Source organism: Rissa tridactyla, chromosome 1 (assembly GCF_028500815.1).
Source record: "Rissa tridactyla isolate bRisTri1 chromosome 1, bRisTri1.patW.cur.20221130, whole genome shotgun sequence".
In the NCBI taxonomy this organism is placed as follows: Eukaryota; Metazoa; Chordata; class Aves; order Charadriiformes; family Laridae; genus Rissa; species Rissa tridactyla.
Window position 1 is genome coordinate 182,758,558 of NC_071466.1, and position 24,552 is coordinate 182,783,109.

The 24,552-nt window shown below is 44.6% G+C and overlaps 1 protein-coding gene across 1 annotated transcript; it reads left to right on the forward strand.

Moving 5' to 3' along the window:
- The first annotated feature begins 9,387 nt into the window (after window positions 1-9,387).
- Window positions 9,388-15,702, forward strand: AVPR1A (arginine vasopressin receptor 1A). Its single transcript, XM_054214802.1, has 2 exons — window positions 9,388-10,411; window positions 12,726-15,702. Exons 1-2 carry the CDS (start codon window positions 9,388-9,390, stop codon window positions 13,007-13,009), a joined length of 1,308 nt encoding a protein of 435 aa, XP_054070777.1. The 3' UTR covers window positions 13,010-15,702.
- Window positions 15,703-24,552: the final 8,850 nt, after the last annotated feature.

The following is a 24,552-nucleotide window of genomic DNA, read 5'->3' on the forward strand; positions in this document are numbered from 1 at the left end:
TTCCACTGCTAAAGACTGAAGCAAAGTAGGCATTGAGCACCTCAGCCTTTTCCTCATCCTTTGTGACTGTTTCCCTCTGCATCCAGTAAGGGAGATTTTCCCTAATCCTCCTTTTGTTGTTAATGAATTTATAGAAACATTTTTTGTTATCCTTAACAGCTGTAGCTAGGTTGAGCTCTAGCTGCGCTTCGGTTCTCCTAATTTTCTCCCTGCATAGCTTTGCTATATCCTTATAGTCTTCATGAGAGACCTGCCCCCTCTTCCAGAGGTCATAGACTCTCCTTTTGTTCTTGAGGTCCAGCCAAAGGTCCCTATTTAGCCAGGCCGGTCTCCTTCCCCGCCTACTTGTTTTTCGGCACACAGGGACAGCCTCCTCCTGTGCCTTTAAGACTTCTCTCCTGAAGTACGTCCATCCTTCCTGGGCTCCTATGTCCTTCAGGGCAGCCTCCCAAGGGATTTTGTCCTGCAGTCTTCTGAACAGGTCAAAGTTTGCCCTCCAGAAGCCTAAGGTGGCAGTTTTACTAACCCCTCTCCTTGTTTCCCCAAGAATCAGAAATTCGATCATCTCATGATCACTGTGCCCTAGACGGCCACCAACCTTTACTTCCCCCACAAGTTCTTCCCTGTTCACAAGAAACAGGTCCAGGAGGGCACCTTCCCTCATCAGCTCACTTACCAGCTGCGTGAGGAAGTTATCTTCCACACATTCCAGGAACCTGCTGGATCGTTCCCTCTCTGCTGTGTTGTATTCCCAGCAGATATCCAGGAGGTTAAAGTCCCCCACAAGAACAACGGCAAGTGACCGCGAGATTTCCCCCAGCTGCTTATAGAAAGCTTCATCTGTCTCACTGCTTTGGTTGGGAGGTCTATAGCAGATTCCCACAGAGATATCAGCTTATAAGACATATCTTACTGCCAGTTCTGCAGCTGAAGTGTCTTGAAATTAACTAGTGCAGTGTCTGAAGGCTTGTTCTGGATGACATTGCTATTATATTTGTACACAAACTACACTCTTCCTTATACATACTCTCCTGGTAATTGACAGGGCTTCCCTAGATGAGATATATAACACAGTGATTTCCATACCAGTTAGAAAAGATTCAGAGAAAATCATAACCAGTATGAAATAGTGCCATTTACTTTTCAGTAAATGATAGAGACGTTCATGAGAGGCCACTGGGAGCAAACACTGATGGAAGCCTTCCATAAGGGTCAGTTCTAGGAAGATTTCATTTTTAGTTTTGGACAACGGCAATTAAAAGTTTTTTACCTTTTCCTTTTGAAAAGGTTCATATATAAATCCGCCTAAGAAAATTTCAGGAAATCTCCATGTGCTGGCTACTAACTCCAGAATTCTGTTTCAAATTCTCTTTACTCCTCTGCCCTATCTGAATGAGATCTGGATCCAGCTACACTACTACTATCACCTGTGTTCCTCCCCGTACAGCTGGCAGAAAAATAAAATGATAAAACCTATTTTCGGTAGTCCAAACAAGCCATTCCACATGGTTTACTAATTCTGCTGTTGGCAAATTAAGCATAAGCAATGTAATGGCAAAACTTATGAAGAAACCATTAAAAATGTTTATTCACTGGACATAAAATTATATACTTTGGCTTATAGCTTGGCTATATCTCATGGGAGTGCTTTTCCTCTCTTGCCATGCTAGTTGGTTCGTTAGTACCTCCTATCCTTTAAAATTTATTGCTTGTTATCCTTCTTTATCGTAGAAGCACGCAAATTTTTCTCTAGTCATAAAAGGAACAAATAAAATGTTATATGATACAGAGCTGCTAAATATGATGATGAGGGAAGTACAAAGAGAGACTGCTTAAAACTGTCAGGTAGACAACTTGTTTGGAGTGAAAATGATGAACTGTACTTGTTTAAAGTATAAAGCAAGAACACCTCAAAGGGCCCTGAAGCCTCAGTAATTAGCATCAGGAAGTTCTCCCCATCTAAGTACTTGCCATGATCCAATTTAACTTACAGAAATTTGCATACCCACACAAAAGTCCTGCCATCTTTGACCTAGGGCTGCTAAGTACCACTCTCCACCCACATGCATTTAAAAAACACAAGAAAATCATCATCCAAGATACTCCATGCGCCACCTAAATACCATTAATCATTCCCCCTCTTCCTCTCTGCTTCTTCCGGTCTTCTTCAACCCCTAAATCTACTTCATCAGTGTGAGAAACTAAGGTCTGGACACCAGGGTATTGCTGCTGCGCCCGTGCCTGGGACATGGGGCTGCCTCTCATCGCCCTGCTGGGATCCTCCTTTTACATTCTCGCACGTTATCCTACAGACTCTGCTCCAAGGGCCATCTACCTCCCTGACCTGCATTTCAGCTTTCTTCTCTCTGACTTGCAATGTCTGATCCTTCTCTGCCCTCCTCAATACTGCTGTTTACTTTGTTTTATCTCTGGAGAGGCCTGAGCAGAGGAGAGCCTGTGCTGTCTGCATTGACAGCTTGTTGCTGGCTCGGATAGGGACAGCAGATGCGATAAGAGAAGACACGCTGGAAGCTGGTAGGGAACGTGCTTTTTGCTTCTTCTGCATGTTGAGCATTCTGCACACCACAGCTCAGGTTAAACAGTGCCATGCATCTGCAGCCTTCAGGATCCTAAACTTGCATGTTAAGGCAATGATGAAACACACTTTGTTTTGCCTGTTCTCATCCATTCAAGCAATTTATCACACAGCTGCAAGGACTAGAACAGCTTATCCGTTGCGCATTATATTTGGATTTGAAGAAGCTGGTGCCAGTCCTTACAAACCGGTGCCAGTCCTTACAATTGTCAAAGTTTTGCATAGAGCTGTGGTAATCGTGGATTGGAGCCCTTTTCTTTTGGAGACCCACTAGGAGGCACAATGATTACCACGAGCAAAACCTGGATAACATCAAGTGTGAGCTCTTACTGAGCCAGTTGGACTGCACAGCCTGTTCCTCCCTAGAGGCTTCCTCAGGCAGCGATGCAATGCACCATGTCAATAAACTAGCGTCAGAAAATTCTGTCTACAATACGGAAATGATTAAAAAATTACCCTTGTGCATACCAAGACCGCTTTCCATCTCCCTCAACCTTTTACATTTGGACCAGCAATAGTTCTTGGAATGAAAAAAAGGGTTTTCCCAAAACCATTACACAGATGCCTATGAAAAACTGCAGTTTTGACAAAGTGACCTTCTAATGAACAAGCATTTTGAGTAAAACATTTTTAGCTAGCTCTGCTCCAGAGAGGATTGAGCTTTAGACTGAGAGGACAGTCTCACAGAGGATAGTCCCATAGAGACTGGAACAATTAATGTCCCATTAAGTATCTGTAAAACTAGCAGGCATTTGGACCTCATCCAGTCCGTAAGAAAGACTGGATCCTATTTTTCAGTAAAGCAGTGATAAAATGTTAGCACCCCGAACTACCAAGCTTGTGAGAATGCAGCTGCCACAGTATTTTCAGTACAGATGATTTGCGTGGTGTTTTCTTTACATTAATGGTTGCATCAGTATTCTGCATCAATCACCAATGTTCTGTATCGGCAGAGTCTTCAAAACGGTCACCAGGAGAATACTGACATACAGCGTTTCAAAACCAGGTAATTTTAAAATGCTTTGGAGCATGTTTCTTAAGGATAGCTACTGAAATAAATTTTGTCATAATTAGAAGCATTATGCTCCTTATTCTGCAAATGTTAAGTGGCTCTGTCTTTCAATTAGAATTATGAAGCAGTAACACTCTGCCAGCGTATTCTCAAATACAGTATGCTTTCAGTTCTTGGCGTAGTTCCGGGATAAATATGGCAGTTTTGTACACCGACTAGCTTTTACACAAATATTTTGGACCATTTCCTAGAATCAGTTGATAGTGTCATTGTCAGCTGCAGTTAAATCCCTCAGAAAAATTGTCATGCATAGATTGTCTGTGTTCCTTCTGGCTGCTTTCAACGCCTGAAGAGAATTTTTACTAGAATGAAATATTTGTCTAAGAGAGTCACATCTCACTATGTCAAGTGTTTTCTAAGAAGAAATCATATGAATAACTATAAGTGTTCGTTTCGCTTCATTTTTACTGATTACTCTTGCCACCAAATTTGCCACAAATTTTCCTTCAGTTTGGCTTAGTGTATGTTAGCTGGGAGAGAACACAAAAATCATTATTAAATTGCCCCAAGATGAATCAAAACTTGTAAAAGGCATAAGAAAGCACAAGGTATGTGTTAACACAGTGATATAAACACTAGGTTACAGATGGAGTGAAAGTCAGATAAGAGTAATTTAAAAACTGGCTCAAGGCATGCTAAAGATCGTCAACAAGAGCTTTTAAGTTCTCTGAAACAAGAGAACTGAGAGATACAACTAGTGATTATGTGCTTAAAGCAAAAACAGTGCTGCCATATCTGTAGAAGTGCAAAATGTATATTAAGCCTCTTTCAGGTCTGGCAAGTCTGAGGTTATACCATTTCGCAAAGGAGATGCAACATGAGGAAGCTCAGTTCTAAATTTTTCATTTTCTGCCAACCTCAGCATTGAATGAATCCATGGATTTACGCCCCGATGAATTTAATCCTCCAGGTTAAATGAGACACTGCTGGCTGATGCTCTCGTTAAACTATCACAGGCAGATTTCATTGTGCCTTGGATGTGCTGAAAGTCTGAACAACGTGACGCATTGGGGAAAGGCAGGAGCTTTCACCGTGGTATTTGGTACGTTCCTTCCACAAGGTTATCAACAGACATAGGCTCCTCATCCCTCTAAATGCCCATTTCCTTTGCTACCTTGAAATCCGGACAGGCTGGGAAGCTGCTGTGTTAACATTTCTGCAAGAGAATGGTTGAACTCCCTGACTCCCAGAGGCCCTGATTGCTATCAGCCAGGTCAGCAAGGCTGCGATGAAGGAGAATAAGGGCAACGTGCTGCTGCTTCTGGTGAAATTTAGCTGTATAGGCCACTCTGTGGTACTGCTGTAAATATCACACTCATCCTCCAGTACCTCAGAAAGAGAGAAACCCAGTAAGACAGGGACGGTCAGATACAATTTCCTATGTGTGAAAATACTAGAATCTGGATCTGGCCGTGGCTCCAGTTAACAAGCAAAGGAAAAGTTGGAGCATAACCTTAAGGCTCTGTGTTCCCTGGCCACTTTTAGACATTTCCAGACAGTGAACTGGGCTTTTGCAAACTGAATCCTGAGGGCTAATCCTGAAGGCCTGTCTTAATTTCTTAATTCCATGTTTTCCATAGTGGGAGTTTGTCCTCAGTCTTACTCGTTTCTCAGTCCTGTACTACAGCCTTTTCAGAACCCTGAATTCAGACTTGTATCTGTTTTGAGTGTGGTTTGGGGGCAATTCTCCCATAAGTTTTGTTCTGCTAGCCAAAAAGCTAGACCAATACAGGTTGTAAACAAGGCATTTTTTCAGGAGGCTGCAGTGAGTCCCATATGTCCTCCTGCCTGCCTTCAGGTGACATTTCCTTCCCGGGGATGGTAAATGGATGGGGTCTCTGCTTGTCTCCCTGGTGTCCCCCGCTTTCAGCGGTCCCTCACTCAGCACACAGGCTTTCTCTTGGTTCCCATAGTTGTGATTTTAAAGGTTGGGATCTGCGCTATTTAAGTCTTGTGGGTCTCTGGGAAGGGCTATCAAACTCAGCCTTACTTATTAAATAGTGTCTGTGGAAGGGAGCAGCGCAGACACTTTGAACTTGGAGACAGATCACAGGAGACAACTGTTCGTAGCTATGCAGATGGTTTATGTGCTGTTTAACAAGACAGATGTATCCTCTACCAATAAACAGGCCTCCATTTTTTAGCAGTGCTTTAACTCTGATCCTGCATGAGGAATTTATTTGGTAAAAAAGGTTCACCTTTTTTTGCTTATATTGCTTTTTTGCAACTCTAATGGCTAGAGCAACTCTTTACAAAACCTGGCAGACAATCATGTTTTGACTATGAGTAGCTACAATTCAAAACTGTCAGTTTTCCTGAAGAAGATTATGCTGAAAGCCCCCTACCTTTTGGTGAAAAGTTATCTTGCAGAATACAAATCATCGTCAATTTCCCAGGATTAAAATCCTGAGCCTTTGGCTTGCTCAAAGCATTTCTTTAGCCATGGAAGAAGAGACTGAGACTGTCTAGAGGCAGCAAAAGTCACCACCACAACAGCACGGGATGAATGAAAAACAGCTGCATTTGGCAACAAACCAGGTCATGTTCCAATTAGGTTTTTGAGTATTTTACAGAAGCCATTGTCACCAATGAATTCAACCAACAGAAAGATATCTGGCAACCTTTTAAGCACTTCTACAGAAAGCCATATGCCAGCAGAGAATACGCTAGAAACCCTTGCCATCCTTAGACATTTTTACAGGAAGCTGCATGCCTAGTGAGAACAAATAAAGGCTTCTTGTAACAGCAACCTCAATTTTCTTTACTGAGACTTCAGCTCCAAGCTGAGCTCCAGGTGAATCACAGAGCAAAGATGTTCGTTTTCACTAGCAGCCTTCCCAGTCACATTTTTTTCTCTTTAGAAGGGCATTCTACAAGTGTTCTGTTAACCGCTTTTTCCCCAAGATGCCATCCGTGTTACAGCTTTCTGTGGGCAGAGGAGCCCTCTCCATGTCTGGACAGATAGGAGGGCGTTACTTGTTCAGCTTGATAAAGGACACTTACTGGGAAAACTGCAACCTATACTCATTAATCGGAACAACAGCATTTTATGCAAGGCTTACCCTGTCTACCCACTGATACTGTCAGAACGGAGTAAACAAGACCAGACTAGATCCCAATTAAACTAGTACAGAAACCTCAAGAGCCCTGAATTTACTTAATATCTAGAGCAGGAGGACATTTCTGAAGTACTAGATATAAATACAATTCTCCACTGAATTACCTAGATCTACTGAAAGAAACAAATTTGCATCAGTCTGGGTAGATATATTATCTGTAAAAACACAAATACTGACTAATTTGGGGATGGGTGAAAAAAGGCATGAAATCTAGCCCTAGGTTACTTCTGGCTGACAGAGTACAACGCAGCAAAGATCAGTATCAATTTCGTGCTTAATATTGCCTGTAATCAGTAGGTGCAGCCTTGTGCAATGATGCTGAGGCAAGCTTCCAGCCTTTTGCTCTGGAAACATTCTTACAAACACAGTTCAGAGAAACTAAGTATGGGTTGTGAAGGCTATATCTGAGATGATGTGGGCTTGACAAACTCTCCGTACTCTGAACTAGCACAATCACCCTTCTCTTGCTGTCTGGCTGTTTAAAATATGTCTTCGTCACACCTGAAGTTTCCCCTCTTCTATTAATGGATGACATACCCGGCAGTGAATAGAGCTTTACGATCCTTACACGCTTTGCACAGCAGAGGACCTGGTAGGAAGAGTTTCCTGAGTAACACCATTCATTTATGCAGCATTCAGCTCCTGTAAAGCATGGCAGAGAGAGGGGCAAGGAAATCTTCTCATGGCTGGCTATGATGCTTCGGATGTGAAAGAAGCCTCGGTAGCTGTGCAGTGGTGTGAGATTTGTGATATGTGGCTTTAATTTCCCTCTGTATTCGACCTGAAACCTATAGTCACACACGCTGACATGCGGTTCATAGGGTTTCCTAGGTCTAATACAATGTATAGCTAAGGCAACGTTATGGATCTGTTGTTGAAAAGTTGGGATACTGGGGGGGGGGCGGTGGCGGGGGCGTGAGAATGTGAGTTCGACTTACAAAGTTTTTGACTCCACAAAGTTTGAATTTCTCACCAATCCTTTCAGTAACATTTGCAACATAAAACGGAATAGGCGCTAAGTAATGGATAATGCACTGAACTGTTCATAAAAATTAGGCTTTGGAACAATGACACCTTTCAAGAAAGAAGTTCACGGGGAAACTTAGCACAGCCACATTTTTTGTCTGTATTCCAGGATTTGGGGTGGGGGGTTTTTGCAGCTTTTTACAGAGAAGCTCATGCCAATTATTTGCACTGATGGACCAGGTGTCCTCCGAGACTACTGGCGCTGACTCCCAAGCAAAAGAAGGGTAATGGCAGGCTGGCGTGGATGCACATACCCTCTCACAGGCTAACAAGCCCAGGAAAGGGCAAAAAGCCTGGGATAAAGCCTTGCACAATTCTAGCATGTTCAGAAGCATATAATCTTGTATTTTAAGCTGGAAGAATCTTCTGGAGTCAAAACTTTTGGAAACGTCTTTTTAATCAAAGAAGTAAGAATTAATCTTTAATTCTTCACCATTTTTCCTTCTCCCTGTAAAACCAGTAGGAAAAAACCTACATCTTTTTTTGCACCTAAATTTAACTGCAATCACATATGAGCAGACACAGAGAGTTTTATTAAAAATAAAGTAGGATTGGCATCTCAAGTAATATTTCTTTGTTGTAATGTCACGTATTTTTGTGTGACTGAAGGAAACAGTTTCTAAACAAAAGGTCAAATTCAGGTGCTGGTGAAATCAGGGTGTAAATCCACAATCCTGGCAACAGTACCAGAATTTTCACCAAGTCCAGTTTTACCAAGAGGAAGAAAACTCTGCAGCTCAATCATGTTTAAACCAGAGATTTAATTGACCCACTGCCAGGAACTTTCGAGGAAATGAAGAAATTTGGATTGTAATTGCAGAAACACGATTTTTTAGACCTATATGCTAACGTCTGGGTGATATTCGTTATCTCAGACGAAATCCTGAAACCTTTAAAGACGTTAGGTATGGGTTGCTTTCAAAGTCCTTGCAATTCTTCTAATAATAATTAACTTTACCGGGGTTTACCCGATGTCTAGATGGGTCCAGATGGGATTCCTCTTAGAGCCAGCCTTCACTTCTGACCCCCGCCCCCCTTTGCCGTGGGTAGAAGCGGGCTCGGGGCCGTGCAGACCGATACCGGCAGACCTGCGCCTACTCTGCACGGCTACAGCAACCTCTCCATTCTCAATTAAACTTTTAAGAGCTGCTCTAAGTGGCCGTGAGGGACCTCTCCGGGGGCCACGCTTCGGCCGGCGCAGCTGTTCCAGCAGCCCCCTGTCTCTCTCCGACGAGCCGGGCTCCCCGGAGGCGGGGAAGAGCTCACGGTTCCCCCTCGGAGCAGCGCTGTTCGGACGGGGCGGCCCCGCGGAGGGGGAAGAAGGCGGGGGCGGTGGCGGGGGGCGGACGGGGCGGCGGCGGCGGCGGCGGCGGCAGCCGGGGAAGGAGGGGGCTGGCGCTTAGGCTCTGGGCAGCCACTGGCACGGAGCTCCCCCCTCGCCTCGCCTCCCGCGGCGGGGGATAAAGGCACCGGGCCCCGGCTGCTCCGCGCCGCCGGAGCGGGGAGGCGGCGGGCAGCGGCGGCCGAGCCGGGGGTGCGGGGGCCGGGGCGGGCCCCACCGCGCAGCCCCCTCCATGCGCCTCGCCGGCGGCGCCGGCTCCCCCCGGGCGGCGCCTTCGCCCGGGAACGGCAGCCGGTGGCGGGCGGCGGAGCCCGGTGGTGGCGGCGGCGGCGACAGCAGCCCCAGCCCCGAGGCGTGGTCGGGGTCGCCCAACGGCAGCCTGGGCGGCTGGGACCCCTTCGGGCGCGACGAGGAGCTGGCGAAGCTGGAGATCGCCGTGCTGGCCGTCACCTTCGCCGTGGCGGTGGTGGGCAACGGCAGCGTGCTGCTGGCCCTGCGGCGCACGCCCCGCAAGGCGTCCCGCATGCACCTCTTCATCCGCCACCTCAGCCTGGCCGACCTGGTGGTGGCCTTCTTCCAGGTGCTGCCCCAGCTCTGCTGGGAGGTGACCCACCGCTTCCACGGCCCCGACGGGCTCTGCCGCGTCGTCAAGCACCTGCAGGTCTTCGGCATGTTCGCCTCGGCGTACATGCTGGTGGCCATGACCGCCGACCGCTACATCGCCGTCTGCCACCCGCTGAAGACGCTGCAGCAGCCCACCAAGCGCTCCTACGGGATGATCGCGGCCGCCTGGGCGCTCAGCCTGCTGCTCAGCACCCCCCAGTACTTCATCTTCTCCCTCAGCGAGGTGGAGCGCGGCTCGCAGGTCTACGACTGCTGGGCGCACTTCATCATGCCCTGGGGGCCCCGCGCCTACATCACCTGGATCACCGGCGGCATCTTCGTCGCCCCCGTCCTCATCCTCGTCACCTGCTACGGCTTCATCTGCTACCACATCTGGCGCAACGTCCGGGGCAAGACGCGCCCGGGGGAGGCGGCGGCGGCGGCGGCGGCGGGCAGCGGGCGGCGGGCGGGCGGCGGCGGGCGGCGGGGGCTGCTGCTCGCCCCCTGTGTCAGCAGCGTTAAGACTATCTCCCGCGCCAAGATCCGCACCGTCAAGATGACCTTCGTCATCGTCTCGGCGTACGTCGTCTGCTGGGCGCCCTTCTTCACCATCCAGATGTGGTCCGTTTGGGACCACCACTTCCCCTGGGTCGGTAGGTGACGGGGTGGGGGGGGGAACCCGGCGGGCACCGGGAGGGCACGCCGCCGCTCTCCCCCGGGACGTAATGGCACTCGTTGGGGTCCTCCGGGGGCTCGGCCGGCTTTCCCGGGGCGGTGCGCAGCCCTGAGCCGAGCCTGGAGGAGATGGGGCGCGGAAACCGAGAGCGGGACCGCGGCGCAACCCCCCCACCCCCCGGTGCCGTCTCGCCGAACGAGCCCTTTTCTCCCCCGGGGGGAAGAAATAGCGGGTAAAATAAAAAAGCCCCCCTCCCCCAGGCGCCGTTGTGCGGCGAGATGAGCAAGCTCTGGGGCCGCCCCCCACGGCCCCACTCATTCCCCGACGGGGCGGCCCCGGGCCGGGGGCTGCGGAGCGGAGGCAGCGGCGCTCGCCCGAGCTGTCCCGGGAGCAGCCGGAGCGGAGCCGGGTGGAGCGGGGCGGCTGCTGGTGCCAGCCGGACCCCCGGAAAGGAGCAGCAGCCGTTGTGTTCTCATCCAGAGCAAAATCAGCGGGTGGGAACTGAAAGTATTTGCTGCGATAATTTGAACCACAGAATCATAGAATTGTCTAGGTTGGAAGGGACCTTTAAGATCATCGAGTCCAACCGTTAACCTAACAGGGACAAAACCACCATTAAACCATGTCCCTCAGCACCACGTCTACTGTCTCTTAAATACCTCCAGGGATGGCGATTGCGCCACTTCCCTGGGCAGCCTGTTCCAATGTTTGATAACCCTTTCTGTGAAGAAATTTTTCCTAATATCCAATCTAAACCTCCCCTCGTGCAAGTTGAGGCCATTTCCTCTTGTCCTACCGCCTGTTACTTGGGAGAAGAGACCGACCCCACCTCGCTACACCCTCCTTTCAGGTAGCTGTAGGGAGCGATAAGGTCTCCCCTCAGCCTCCTTTTCTCCAGGCTGAACAACCCCAGCGCCCTCAGCTGCTCCTCGTAAGACTTGTGCTCTAGACCGCTCACCAGCAACATTTCCTTCCATTGGAAGCTGCCAATTAATAAAACTTTAGAAATCTTTTGTGTTATTACCAAGCATATAGACATATATGCCACGAACAATTATATGATTAGGGAACTTACTAAGCCTTTTTTGCTGTAACTGCCTTGCATGTGCATTCCCTGCTCTCTAATAATGGGGCTGGGCACACCCTCAACCCTTCCTCTGGACCGGGCCGTCACCTCTGAGCAGCCCCTTTAGGCAGCCACCAGTTCTCATGAAACAGTGGCAATTTAGTGTTTTGGAGATAACTGTCCCTCGGTTAAATCTGGCTGAAAATCATTGGTGAGTTTAAAAGTTGTTATATATGGAATGGCAGGCAACGTAGTAACATATACCCGGTTTCCTCATAATGAGAAAGCAGCGAGTCAAAATGTTGGAATTTGTAATTTCTTGATTTTTTTTTTAATATCCACAAATTATCACTTATTGTAGTGAGATCATTGATTGCTCCTAATATGGGACTAAGGTCAAGCCTAAAATGCAGATCCCAACAGAGAAATAAAGGCTTGCAGTGGACAAGTAGATTATTATTTTTTACTTCAAAAGAAATGCAAACCTAATTGAACAGATGGCTATTTTGTAGGTTTGTTTGAGAGATTCTTTAAATCTTAAGGAGCTGCATAATGCAGCAATTATACTTCTTTGGAGATGCAGTATTACAAAAAAAGCTCACTAATAATTAATTAGACTAAATAGTTATTTAATTTTAACTAGTTATTGAAGGTAGAAGACCATAACTGTTTTATGGCAGAGTGCTAACTTGCATTTTTTCCTTAAGTAAAATTTGTTCAACCTCTGAAATCCAGATTTGATTCACAAGCCAGTAGTTCCTTGAGCATTCAGCACTTTTCAGCATGCAAATGTATACAGGAAAATTCACAATTATTGAAAGCAGTGGGAAACCAGTGGGAATTCTGCCATTGCCTCCCAGGGTAACCAATTTTTAAAACAAAAGTCTGAATAAAAACTGTTCAGCATTTAAAGCATGAGCTTATCAACACATGGATAAACATCACTGGAAACGGGACTAAAGAATTATTTTTGATAACTTCTTCTCCCACAGCTTCTTGAAGTTTGTTCAGACAAATTCCCATTGACTTCAACATCAGCCTTACACACATAAGAACTTTCCCGATTATGGCCTCGTTATTCCTTTCAAACGCTGCTGCTCAAGTTTAAAAAATAGAATTATTCAGTAACTGAAAAAAAATAATAATCCAACAGTTAATGCAGCAATTGATTGAACAGTGCAAATGTCCTTTTGATGATTAAACTGCTTTCTTCCCCCCTCCCCAGATTCTGAAAACACTGCGACTACCGTCACGGCTCTGTTGGCCAGCCTGAATAGTTGCTGTAACCCCTGGATCTACATGTTTTTCAGCGGGCACCTCCTGCAAGACTGCATACAGAGCTTCCCTTGCTGCCAAAAAATAAAGCAAACGCTGAGTAAAGAAGATTCAAACAGCAACAGCAGGCGACAGACTTCTTTCACCAACAACAGAAGCCCGACCCACAGCTTGAACACCTGGAGAGAGTCGCCCCACTCCAAATCGACCAGCTTCATCCCCATTCCAACCTGAGGGTGGCCCCGTGGGCAGGCAGGGCTTCCAGCCCCACGACGGCGCTTGGGATGGCTACGGCATAGCACTTTACGCTGGTCACAGGCACCAGTCGCGGTAACAAGGAATGACTAAGGCGGCCATAAGACAAGAACGTGCCGCTTTGCTCGATAAGCTGTTCTGCAGCGTGTGAAGTATTTTATGAGAGGTATTCAGGACTTGGGCAACTGTTCAGGAAGGCGTGACAATAAAGCAATTATTTTTCTAAATAGAATTCATTATTTTAATTCTTTTGTTTGTTTCTAAAATATTAAATGCATTGTTTGCTTGTTGTGCAGAGCAGTAAAAGTAGTGGAGTTGGCGTGCGTTGGAGTGACTCCGCTCTCTAGCGTTAGTGCCTAAAACTTCTCATGATTGTTCAATGAAGTCACAGGGAAAGGTGATGATAAGAACAAGATCACAATTTAGTCTTAAACACAAAAAGAAAAGAGTTGGGAGAAAGTCCCGGCTGTCCAGATAAGGAACATGGTTAGACAGGATCTCTGTTATTGGGAATTTAATTGTTTTATCTTGTAAAGGTCTAGCAATTCTCAGTTAATGAAATTTAACAGCCCGTGTGAGGCAAATCCTTCAGTGCTGTTCATGTCTCTATGTGTATTGTGGGGTTTCATTTTTAGGGTGACGTTTCCTCTTCCCTTCGTGTTGGTGGAAGTTACACGGCATCTTTTTTTTGTGTGCCGTTGCACCTACCGTGATTTTTTTAAACTAATTTTTAAAAATATACTGATAAATAAGTAGGATAAGCTATGACTAGCTCAGCACTGTTGCAAACAGATACACCAAGAAAACCCATTGTGACTACCAGAACCACTTGCTTTACGGGTAACAATTGCATCTTTTCTTTTTTCTTCACTAAAACAGCTGGGATTTAGTCACATTTGGTTGTCAAGAAAATAGCCCCATAAATTCAGGGGAATGTGGCTGTTTGGTAAGAGCTGAAGAATCAGTATATTCCATGACACAGATCATAGAATCAAACTTGTAAGTCTTCTGGGAACTTATAAAAATTGTCAGTGCTCTTGTTTATTTATTTTTGGGGTGATCATGACAATATAGGCTTTGAAATTGGCAGTAAACTGCAACAAAATGTCATCACAACACATTTACTAATTACAAAGCATTCGAGGTGTGCTTGTTTTCACTACAATGCACAGCAAGTCAAACGTAGTTCCTACAGCTTGTAAATAATCCTGTTACGTCTTTCCGTGGAGTCTGTCTTTGACCTGGAGATTGAGTTTTGAAGGTCCTTGAGTAAGTTTTGCTGTGGTTTTAAAGTGCTGAGGATCTCTTTGAGAAGTCCAGCTACCTGCCTGCTCCTGAGCTCTCTGGGTCCTGAGATCCAGGTGTTCCCCTGTCACCGCGCAGGACTCCCGATGCAGTCCCAGCTGGCTCCCTGGAGCCGTGGAACACATGCACGGCTGCATAACGCGCATCCTTATGTTTGCAAGGAGGAATCTCAGCAGCAGGTTCCTCTTTTTTTGGCCACCAAAACCACCCAAACAAGACGACTGCTTTCCTAATTGCTTGAGGAGAAAAAATATAAATGGTGTCACAACTGTGGCTTTCACTGAAGACGGTGCGGTCTTCATGCCTCTCGCAATAATGGTAGTAAAAATTAATAGAGCTTGATGCCAGATGAGACCATATTCAACCTGACGTCCACCCTGGGAGCTCCCAGGTGTATCACTGACTATTCCAGGCAAAGAGTAGGGAAGAATACAGCTCAAAAAGAGTATTTGGGTTTTATTGTCGCTAAAGAAAATCTTAGGTCTTCTCTCTACATTTTGTGTTATCGTTTTCTGCTCTTCAGGAGAGCAATCTCGTCTCATGTTTTGCTGTTGTTGTCCAAAACGCTAGAACCCAAAGGACAGCATGGTGGAATGGCTTGTATTTAACAAATCATCTTTTTGACCACCTTTAGTACACAGAGATGACTACAGCTCCCACCAGCTATGAGTGAAGGTTTTGTGAACTTAAAGCTATATTTTAGTCTGAAAAAATGCATGCCGTGGCGCTGGGTGTGTGTGTATTTGTGTACATTATATATACTGCATATATTTCGCAAGTAGGTAATTCACTATTACTGAAATTGCAAATGTTTGAAGTTGAGTACGCTGTCCTTTGCCTAGCTTCCTATTTGTGTTACTACTTTCTTTGTACATAAAATATATATTAAAAAACAATTAGCTGCACTAACAGAATTTTCATGTTTGCGGAATTGAATTATTTTTCTATTACACTTTATATTCAAACAGAGAAAAAGAAAAAACTAATGTAGAACAATGCTGATTATAAAACTAAGCTGGGTAATGGAAAATACATTAAAAAAAGTAAACAGGCTCAAAATTACATTTTGTAGTTTCTCCCAAATATGTTACAAAATCTAGGCTTACACTTGGGGCTTGTCAGCGTAAATGTACTCTGTGAGTGTTCTACAGCTTCTGTAATTAAATTGATGAAACTATTTAGCAGTATTTGGACTCCATGCACTTTTTGTAAATACTGAGTTTTGCTTTTTCACGTAATTGTAACATTGGAAGATACAGCCCATATTTTTTTAAGTGTTCATCTGTGGAGACGTGCGTTTTTTTAACAGCTGCTTTGGGTTATCATGAGGGCACAGTAATGAAAACAGAAGGAAACAAGAAGTTGTGAAACCATTGCACATTTAAATAAACCTGTACATTTGTTTGATGAGAAGCATTTTGTTTCTTTCACTTGACTAGATTTTGCAGATTCTTGGTGGTACTCCCTGTATTTTACAAAATGTAAAATTTCTTCATTCATTTTAATGAGTTGTCTCCATGAAAAGCTTTAAGGAGTGAACAAAATTAAAATGTTTCTCTGTTACACAGAGTGCATGAAGGACACGGGCAAAGAAGGAATGTGCAGTTAGTTTTCCACTGTATCCTGCTAGTATTGTTAAAACAGGTAATATAGCACTTATTCACTTTATAAAGGGGTTATTTTGATATTTTTTGCTTTAATTTGGGGGAATAAAATGTTTAGCTTCTAATGTAAAACATGATTGACTGCATGAGCCAGCACTCTGTTGTTTGTGCCGTTGTTACTAGAATTACAGCATTTTAAAGACAATTAGATGGCAGAAGCGAAGCACATGTGATGATACAGAGGATGGAAAGAATTTTATTCTTTTAAATAAGAAACAAAAGTTGCCAAAAATCTTGCTTTTCATTCATTTATTTTTAAATTTGTAGGCTAAGAAATAAGAAAACTTTATTTTTTCTGTATTACCCCATCAAGACCAAAGTCTACAAGAAGACGCTAATTTGTGTGTGTCCAGTCCTGCAAAGAGAAAGGTTTTGTCTGCAACAAATCTTACAGCCAGTTCCAGATTGTCCAGATTGAAGGACCTTGTTGAAGTGCACGTGTGCTTCTTTCCAATTCGTGCATACGGAATCCAGGGCAGAAGGAAAGGAGCTGCACAGCTGGATGTCATCCCACGGCATGTACCCGTGACCAGCTGTGGGCAGTGAACCTGTATCTTACAGTAGAGCTATTGCTGAAAAGCAGAGTTACTTGCTGTGTAGGGGAAGCTCCAACAGAGTTGTCCTAGACTGAGTTCCCCACCTACAGAAAAGACTAATTAAATATAATGCCCCGGGGCCTACAGGAGAGAGCGGGAGGAAGTCTTTGTCAGGGAGTGTAATGATAGGATGAGGGGTAACAGTTTTAAACTGAAAGAGGGGAGATGTAGATTAGATATTAGGAAGAAATTCTTTACTGTGAGGGTGGTGAGATGCTGGCCCAGGTTGCCCAGAGAAGCTGTGGCTGCCCCATCCCTGGAAGTGTTCAAGGCCAGGCTGGATGGGGCTTTGAGCAGCCTGGTCTAGTGGGAGGTGTCCCTGCCCATGGCAGGGGGGTTGGAACTAGGTGATCTTTAAGGTCCCTTCCAACACAAACCATTCTATGATTCTAAGATTCTAAAAAGTGCCTGCATGAGTTTCAGTTGGACAGTCCCTTCTGTACAGGATATCGGAAGTCTGGGGAGGCAGAAAGGAGTTAGTGTGCTTAAACACTAGTTTGGAGCTTTAGTTATTATTATAAGATAGTTTTCTGTGTTTTTCTTTAGGAGTAGGCTTTACTGGAAAATGTAGCACTTGCTACTTGGGTAAAGGAATTATGGGGTATATAAACGAACAGGTTTCAAGGTTCAGGAACAGATCACAGCTGCTCCACCGGGAGCAGTCCTGGCTGGTTCAGGTAACAGTCCCTCACACTAGAGTAGGTGCAACTAGTCTTGCAAAAGGCAGGGAAATGTCGAAGGTAATGTAAGTCACGCGGAATGGTTTGTGCAAGTATGTAAAAAGCAAGCAAACAACAATCATGACTAGTCCCTGCTGAGCTTCGTTAGAGCCAGCCAGCATGGGTCTGCCTCTCCCGGGACTAGTCCTGCAGAAACTCCTGGATCAGTACTCTATTGATGGGTTAATACTGTATTGCTGTTTTGGTACAACTGCTCAGTAAATTGCCATGTCTTAGTGTAAACTTGCTTAGAGTAACAGTTTATATGCAAATTAGCCTTAGGTCTTCATAAGGACATTTTTAGCTGAATTCCTGACACAGTCCATTGGGTTACTCCGTTTCTGAAAGGCAAGGCTGTGAGGCAGCATCGGGAGGGCAAAGCTCTCTTCCCAGCTGTATGGTGAGGAGACCGGCAAGTCTCTCTAGTTCCAGGTGGACCAAGATGTTGTTGGGTACATGTGGACTTTCTTCTAATCAGAGAAGATTAGAAGAATCTTCTGTACATTTCCAACATTTTGCACATTCCCAATAATTTTTTTCGGGGGGGGGGGGGTGTAGTAGGGGGCGATTGGCGATGTCACACTTTCTCAGTGCTCTGCAAGCAAAGGATGGTTTTCAGAAAAAAACGTCAGGATCAGTGCAAGGTCATATACAAATTTCCCGCCTCTTCATTGTCTTAGGGCTTTTCCTTATACTGATGAAGTAAATGGAAGAGTGCCTTCCCTTCCATTTCATGTCAAATTAAGTCATTCCCAAGAACAGTTTTCAACTGCTGTGGTTCATTATGGGTTTCTGTAAGGCGCTAACACTATTAATAAAGGCATAAGCAGGAATTAAGATTTAATGGCCTCTGATTGCAGAAATAAGGACTACCATTTCATGACTGTCTATTGTTAAATTGATTGTGCTCCTACTCTGCAATAGGACAAAGTGCTATTGAAATCACAGTCCTCCTTCCATGGCAGTATTTTATATACTTAGGACTATAACATTTTAATTTTCCTGCTCAAGTGTGGTAGACCTGTGAGACCTGCTTAACCAGATTTATGAGCTTTACTTGTGCCACTGGCCAAAAAATACAGCCTTACCAGAACTGAAGATAAAGAACCCCCATGATTTGGATCCCATTTTGACTTATGAATGACTTGTTAGGATGTGTTTCTCGTGCGTTGTCCCATTTGACATGAATCATACCAGACTGTGACCCCTGAACCAAGGAGTTTTCAGTCTAACTCAGAAAAAAAACCCCCAGTCACTGAGCCTTAGAACTGGGCTAGGAAGGATTGCTCCCACAGGGCATGAACATGCTGGGCAATGACACCATATGGACAAAAGTTTACCGCAGAAGCCGTCCTGCCGTTGCTGTGCCTCTTTGTGTTCACCTGTCTCATCCCTCTCTAGCCCAGCTGGTAGGGAGCCACTGCTGACCCATGTTCAGTGTTGTCTACACCCTCTTACAGAGGCTCAGGCACCGGCAGGATGCTGGGAGGTCTGGATTGTACCTCCAAGTGACAGTGGCCGCATTATCCAGTACTGGTCAAGTTAATTTACTGGTGCCTGGGTTATGTATCTGTAGTTCAGGGTAATGATGTTTATCTTCCTCTTATAGGACACATGGATAAGAAGTCCTGTGCATGAGTTTAACATTTCTTTTCAAGCAAAGCACTGGTAATGCAGGTTGTAGGTGGCCCATCAGCTTTTACACCTTTGAAGCAAAACATGGCAAAACTGGCATTACAAACCACTTGGCTCTCCAGGGCATGAAGCACATTCTGGAAAATAAGGACTAGGTAACCAGAGCCTGGCACAGCGGCTGCCCTGGCCTCTTCCACCACTACTGCTGTGATTGCTCCTGCCATAGTCTCTCTGGTCCCTGGTAATGATGGCTGCAGCATCATTACCTGCCCCCCCGCCATGTGGGGGCAGGGAGCACAGGAGCCGCAGCAGACAGGGTTGTCATTAAAACACATTCATTTTAAACTCCTTTTAGAGGAAGGAATGCGGATCCTACCAAATAAAAACCCCACAGTGAATATTGGGAGAGAGAGGAGCTGTGACTCAGAGAGCAAATAAAACATGTCATAGTCCAAAGATGATTTGAAAGCATCAAGATGCTTTGCTCTTTGCAATTGTAAGGTTTGTCTTATATATTTAGAAAAGGAGTCCCTTGTCTTCCTGGCACTGTAACTACAGGAAGCTCCTTACAAATTTAGTAATTATCTCTGCTGAGATGGCTATGTCTAAAAAAGGGCAACAATCTCTTCAAGCTAAGCATTCAACATGTGACCTGTGGGGTCTTGGCCCCCGCAATGCTGACATGTCCTGTGGGAAATGTGGGGAGTCGCAGAGCTTTCAGGGAGGGGAAAGGAAGAAGCCTAAATACCAATCCCCTTTTTGGAAAGAGGTGATAAAGTCAGGCTAAATGTCATAAGAGATACCTAAATCTTCAAGTTAAAAGGCAACAATCTTCCTAGTATTTTAGCAAGCTTTTAGTTGAAGATGTTGTGGAAGTGAGGAGCAGTAGGTGAATAACTTGAAGGATTAGGAGGCATTTAACATTGTAGCATTCTAATCAAAAGGAGAAACTCGGTCAGGCACAACTCAAATGTTTTTCTAAGTAAGAATACTAACTGTACGAAATAGTGTTAAAAGTAACAAAAAGTTGGCTAGCAAGTGCTCTCTCCTGGCTCGCTGTAAAACAGGCAGAGTTATGCAATAGACCTCTGCAAACTGGGCTAGCCACAGACAAACGCATCCTCTGAAATACTGCAGGTGTTGGTCACCTCGGAGGAAGACACTGATAACGATTCACTCTATCATTGTCTGAGATCAGAAAAACAAGGAGATCGAATCATCAGACTAATTTGCCACACACTTGATCTAAATAATCAAACATTATTAAATAGTCACCATAATATTTTCTAAACGTGAGACATTTCAGTGTTTACATGGGAGTGAAGGAGGGCTCCCAAGTACTATACGAGACACTAGAGCTAAGGATTGAGTTCAGTAAAACACTTGGGGGTTTGTGTGGATTTCAGTCCTTCTGGAGCCCCATTATCTCCAGTACCCCAAACACCATGAGGGCAGCAAGGGCAATAGAGAATTACATGCAGTAATTAATAAAAAAAGGAAAAGATACATTTGTGTTTCTGTACATAATCTTATTTCCCAAAGCGAATTGTACTTGTCTTTTTCAAAAGAAATGAGCAGGGATTAAGTTATGTATCTCTGATGATAACTTAGTTCACCATGAAACTGACGTTCAGAAGCTTAGGTATCCTAAACTCTGATATATGATTATGGATGTTCTTTATTAAATTTATAGGTTTGAAGCTTATCAGTTAACAACATGTTATTAAATTAAATAGAAGCCGGGAAAATGAGGGAAGAGGTCTGCCTTTGTTCTCTCTTTTTTTTTTTTTTTTTTTAAATCTATTACAGCAATTCCCCTGAAAAGCTATATTTTAAATATGCCGTGCTGGAGATGAGATGATCCAAAGCACCACGAAGAATCCCAGCTTGACTCACTCTTTCAACATAAGATTTATCATTAACACTTGCTCTCTGTCTCACAGAGATCAGAGTGTGAGGCATAATGTAATTGAACAATGGATTCCCATTTCTTCCCAAATTTATGAGCCAAGTGCCTGCATACAGAGACTCAAAACTGGAGGACATGAAGGTGGAATTCATCTGCGTGAATGTACCTACAGTGCCGGTGTGTCCATCTGAGAAAGAGTGATTATTTTTGTAGCCAAGGCAGAGCTAGCCTTTTGGAGTTCAGGGAGTCATCATAGGGAGGATGTCAGCATCTGATCAGAAGAATGCTGCCTTTAAGTCCATTAATATATGGACCAGAAGACTATTTATTCACTGATTGCAATGACAGGTAGACAACTAGCTCGAATTGGTACACCTGTACTGCAGATAGCTGTCTACAGGTGCTATTGGTTTTATTGTCAGATCTCAGTAGAGTAGTTCAGGATTTTACTTTATTTCAGGGCAACTACAAAATGTTACCATCTAATAGCATGATATTAATTTGAATGGAGCTGATGATGTTATCCCAATAGCTAACAAAAGGTGGCTCATATTGCAAAGCTTCTGCCAGCCAGGTGCCTTTGTTAGTCACGTCACAAGAAAGACCAAAACCAAAATGAGCCTAGAGATCAATTTACCTCCTCACACCCAGGTGACATCTCTGGCCTTACAAAGGGGGAACGATCTCTACATCTAATCTCTCCACGTGTCCCATCTCTGCATGCTGAACCTTTTCGGGTTTCATCTCCTTTGTGCTTAAAGGTGGATTTACGAGAAAATCCTTAATTAGGCAGAACTCTCGAGATACTCAGATAATACAATCCTAAGGGTCAATGTACAACATAGAAAGATATATCCTATTACACAGAGAATTAGGATTGGAAAAAAAAACACAAGGATAATACCTAAAATTCTTGGTAATATAATATGGAGAAAAAAGCACTAATAAGGCAAGCGAGAGTGGCATGCTAGGTACCTCTACCACGTACAGCACGTGTAGTCCTGCTTTCCTAAGAAACTGCACAATTACAAAAACTTTGAGAATATAACCAGTGTAAAATGATTTGCACCTGATGCCATCAATGACTGTTTTCAACATGAGCAGGAGCACTGTAAGAAAAAAAAGGAAGCAACGATTCTGGTCAACAACCTTCTCTCCCAACTGTTTAAATGAAAATGAAAGCAACGTAATGGCTTAATGGAAAAAAACAGATTTGACCTCTCTGATCAAAAGTGTCCTTTTTCCACAGATGTCAGGTTCGCGTAAAATAAAGAAACAAAGTCTGTGTGCCTCCAAGTGCGTGTACCCTGTGGTCTGTGTGGGGAGGCCAGGGGTGTCTCTGGTTTCCCGGGTGCATTTCCCCAGGGCAGGGAAAACAGGCAGCAGGAATGAGCTGCCCCAGAAGCCCCCTCAGCTCCTGCTGGGAAGACGCTCTGGTTTGACAATATTAATTCTGCTTGTATCAACATAATTAAGTTTCTGAGTGTATCTTTCCATTACAATTTTTAAATCTTCCTGAAGGCAGGGATACAAGGGAGTGCGGAGACTCACTGGGACGCTGGCAGAATACTTGGCAATCCTTCTCCATGGACCCAGGAGGAGGTTACGAGCAGGGATTACCTGCACCGCTGCTGAGCTGACAGCAGGGCATAGGATCTGTGCTTTCCCGCACTCCTCCAGCTTCAGGTTGGCAGGCTCTGGGTAAGCAACCAGGGAGGTGGTCTCCCCACCCTGGGAGTATGATGCAGCACCTTCAAGCGAGGTCTTTCGTATCGCCAATGTAGGTATCCATCCTCCCTTGCCCTCTCTGTGGGCCTGGAGGGAATCTGGTTCTCTTTTGGGAGACAAATGGTTAAAATCCCTTTCCACACGCTGCTAGCTGGAATGGGAACATTTCCAAACATGGGGGCTGACCTTCCTCAGCAATGAGAAACCGTTGGAGGGATAGGTGTATCAAGCAAAAAAATGTCTTGGAGATGAGATGAAAACTAATAGGAGTTTCTTTCTGGTTTGGTTTCTTTTTTTTATAGCGCGTGTGGTAGCTGAGACTCCTTTCAGTGAGCTTGTTAGCAGGAGCTGGGAAATACAGCTGCAGTAGGCCTGTCTCTTGATGTCTGGTATTTTACGGGAGAATAACAATTTTTCTGGTTTAAAAAATAGCACTAACACATCTCAGTCTTGCTGAGCTCTGAGCTTGACCCAGCACTATGATATGACCACCAATTTCTCGCATTAGGAGGTGACTAAAAATGAGTCAATATATCTACACGTATTTTGACTTTAAGCTTTTTTTTTAAACCAAATCTAATAATGACACTTTCAATGTAACATTTTAAAGCATCATTTTCTCATGATAGAGGTTTATCATAGAATAATTTGTTAAAACAAGAATATAAACCATTTTTTCATTAACATTGTCCTTTAATGTTAGTGGTTTATGACTAACCACATCTCAGTGGTCCGGTTGCTTTTTCCTTTGTGTAGATCTCTCCAACTTGATCTGGTTTGGAAATGTTCCTCTGACAAAACTGCTAGATAACATAGCAGATGTTTTAGCTGGTACAAATCCTCAAGCTCAGATGCCTGCTTTCATTTCGGTGAAAAAGCCAGAGCAAACCAACATATTGCTAATTAGCAGAAACACTGTGATAACATATGCCAAACATTTGGATTAATCCATTATAAAACATAAATATTTTAAAATGCGCTTTCTTCAGACTCTGTGATTAATAGGTATTACACGACAGAAAGAGGGTACTAATTTTTCAAAATTGAATTAATCTGAAATGAAAAGCATTTGAAACTGTTCGTTCTTTGTCTTTTTACTCATCTTCTTAACTTGAAATTGTGTTCTGTCTTGCAATCGTGTACTAAGCATGACAGAATACTTCCATCATACTACAGAAATGTTTTCCAAGCATAATACAATGATCTTTATGCTTATCCGCCCTGTAAATTACAGAATCCTGTGCGTGTCAGGGATACCAATTATAAGAATTAAGCCATGCAAGCACGCCTTCAATTAATTTACCTTTGATCTTTTGTGTAACTATGTTTGTCACGGGAAAGGATTCATCTCTTCATTTCGTTGCTTTTCAGTGAAAGCATTTGCACAAAGAAGGAAGCTCGCTCCCAAGACAGACCCAGCTCTGCCGTCTCTCGTAGGCAGCCTTGTCTGCCTTCGCTGCCTGCCTCAATGTTATGTGCGGTGGGGCAACAGCAATGAAAGGATGAGAAATCACACACACTCTGTCACAAAAGGAAATGGTTGCAATCCTGTTGCTTTAATAGTGGGAGAAGAAACATGTGAGACAGGAATAATACCAGCTCTGACACTTCTGCATGAACCCAAAGGCTAGAGAAGGCCAGCACACAGCTTCTCCTTGCAGCAGGTTGTGTCCAAGGAGACAGCCCTAGTGCTCCTTGCTTCCCAGTCTATGCTATTTTGGTTTCAGGCAGCTTGTATACCTCTGGAGAGCAATACTAACCCACTAAAGCCATGGCTTCACATAGAAGTGCCTCAGGCTCCCAGGATGGGCGTCTGTCACATCTCTGGGCAGGCTGTCCCAGTGCAGTTCGTGTCTGTTGCTCCTCTGCTGGGAGTGTGGCAACCCTGAGACAAGCTGGGCTTCAATCTCTCTGCAACTGCCCTTTCAAGGATGGCAGGCTGCTACTGAAGCACCCTGAGGCTCCT

Bases quoted from the DNA above. Each gene is read 5' to 3' on its own strand.
- AVPR1A (XM_054214802.1), top strand. From the start codon at position 9,388: ATGCGCCTCGCCGGCGGCGCCGGCTCCCCCCGGGCGGCGCCTTCGCCC. The intron at 10,412-12,725 runs GTAGGTGACGGG...CCCCCTCCCCAG, and splicing joins CCACCACTTCCCCTGGGTCG to ATTCTGAAAACACTGCGACT.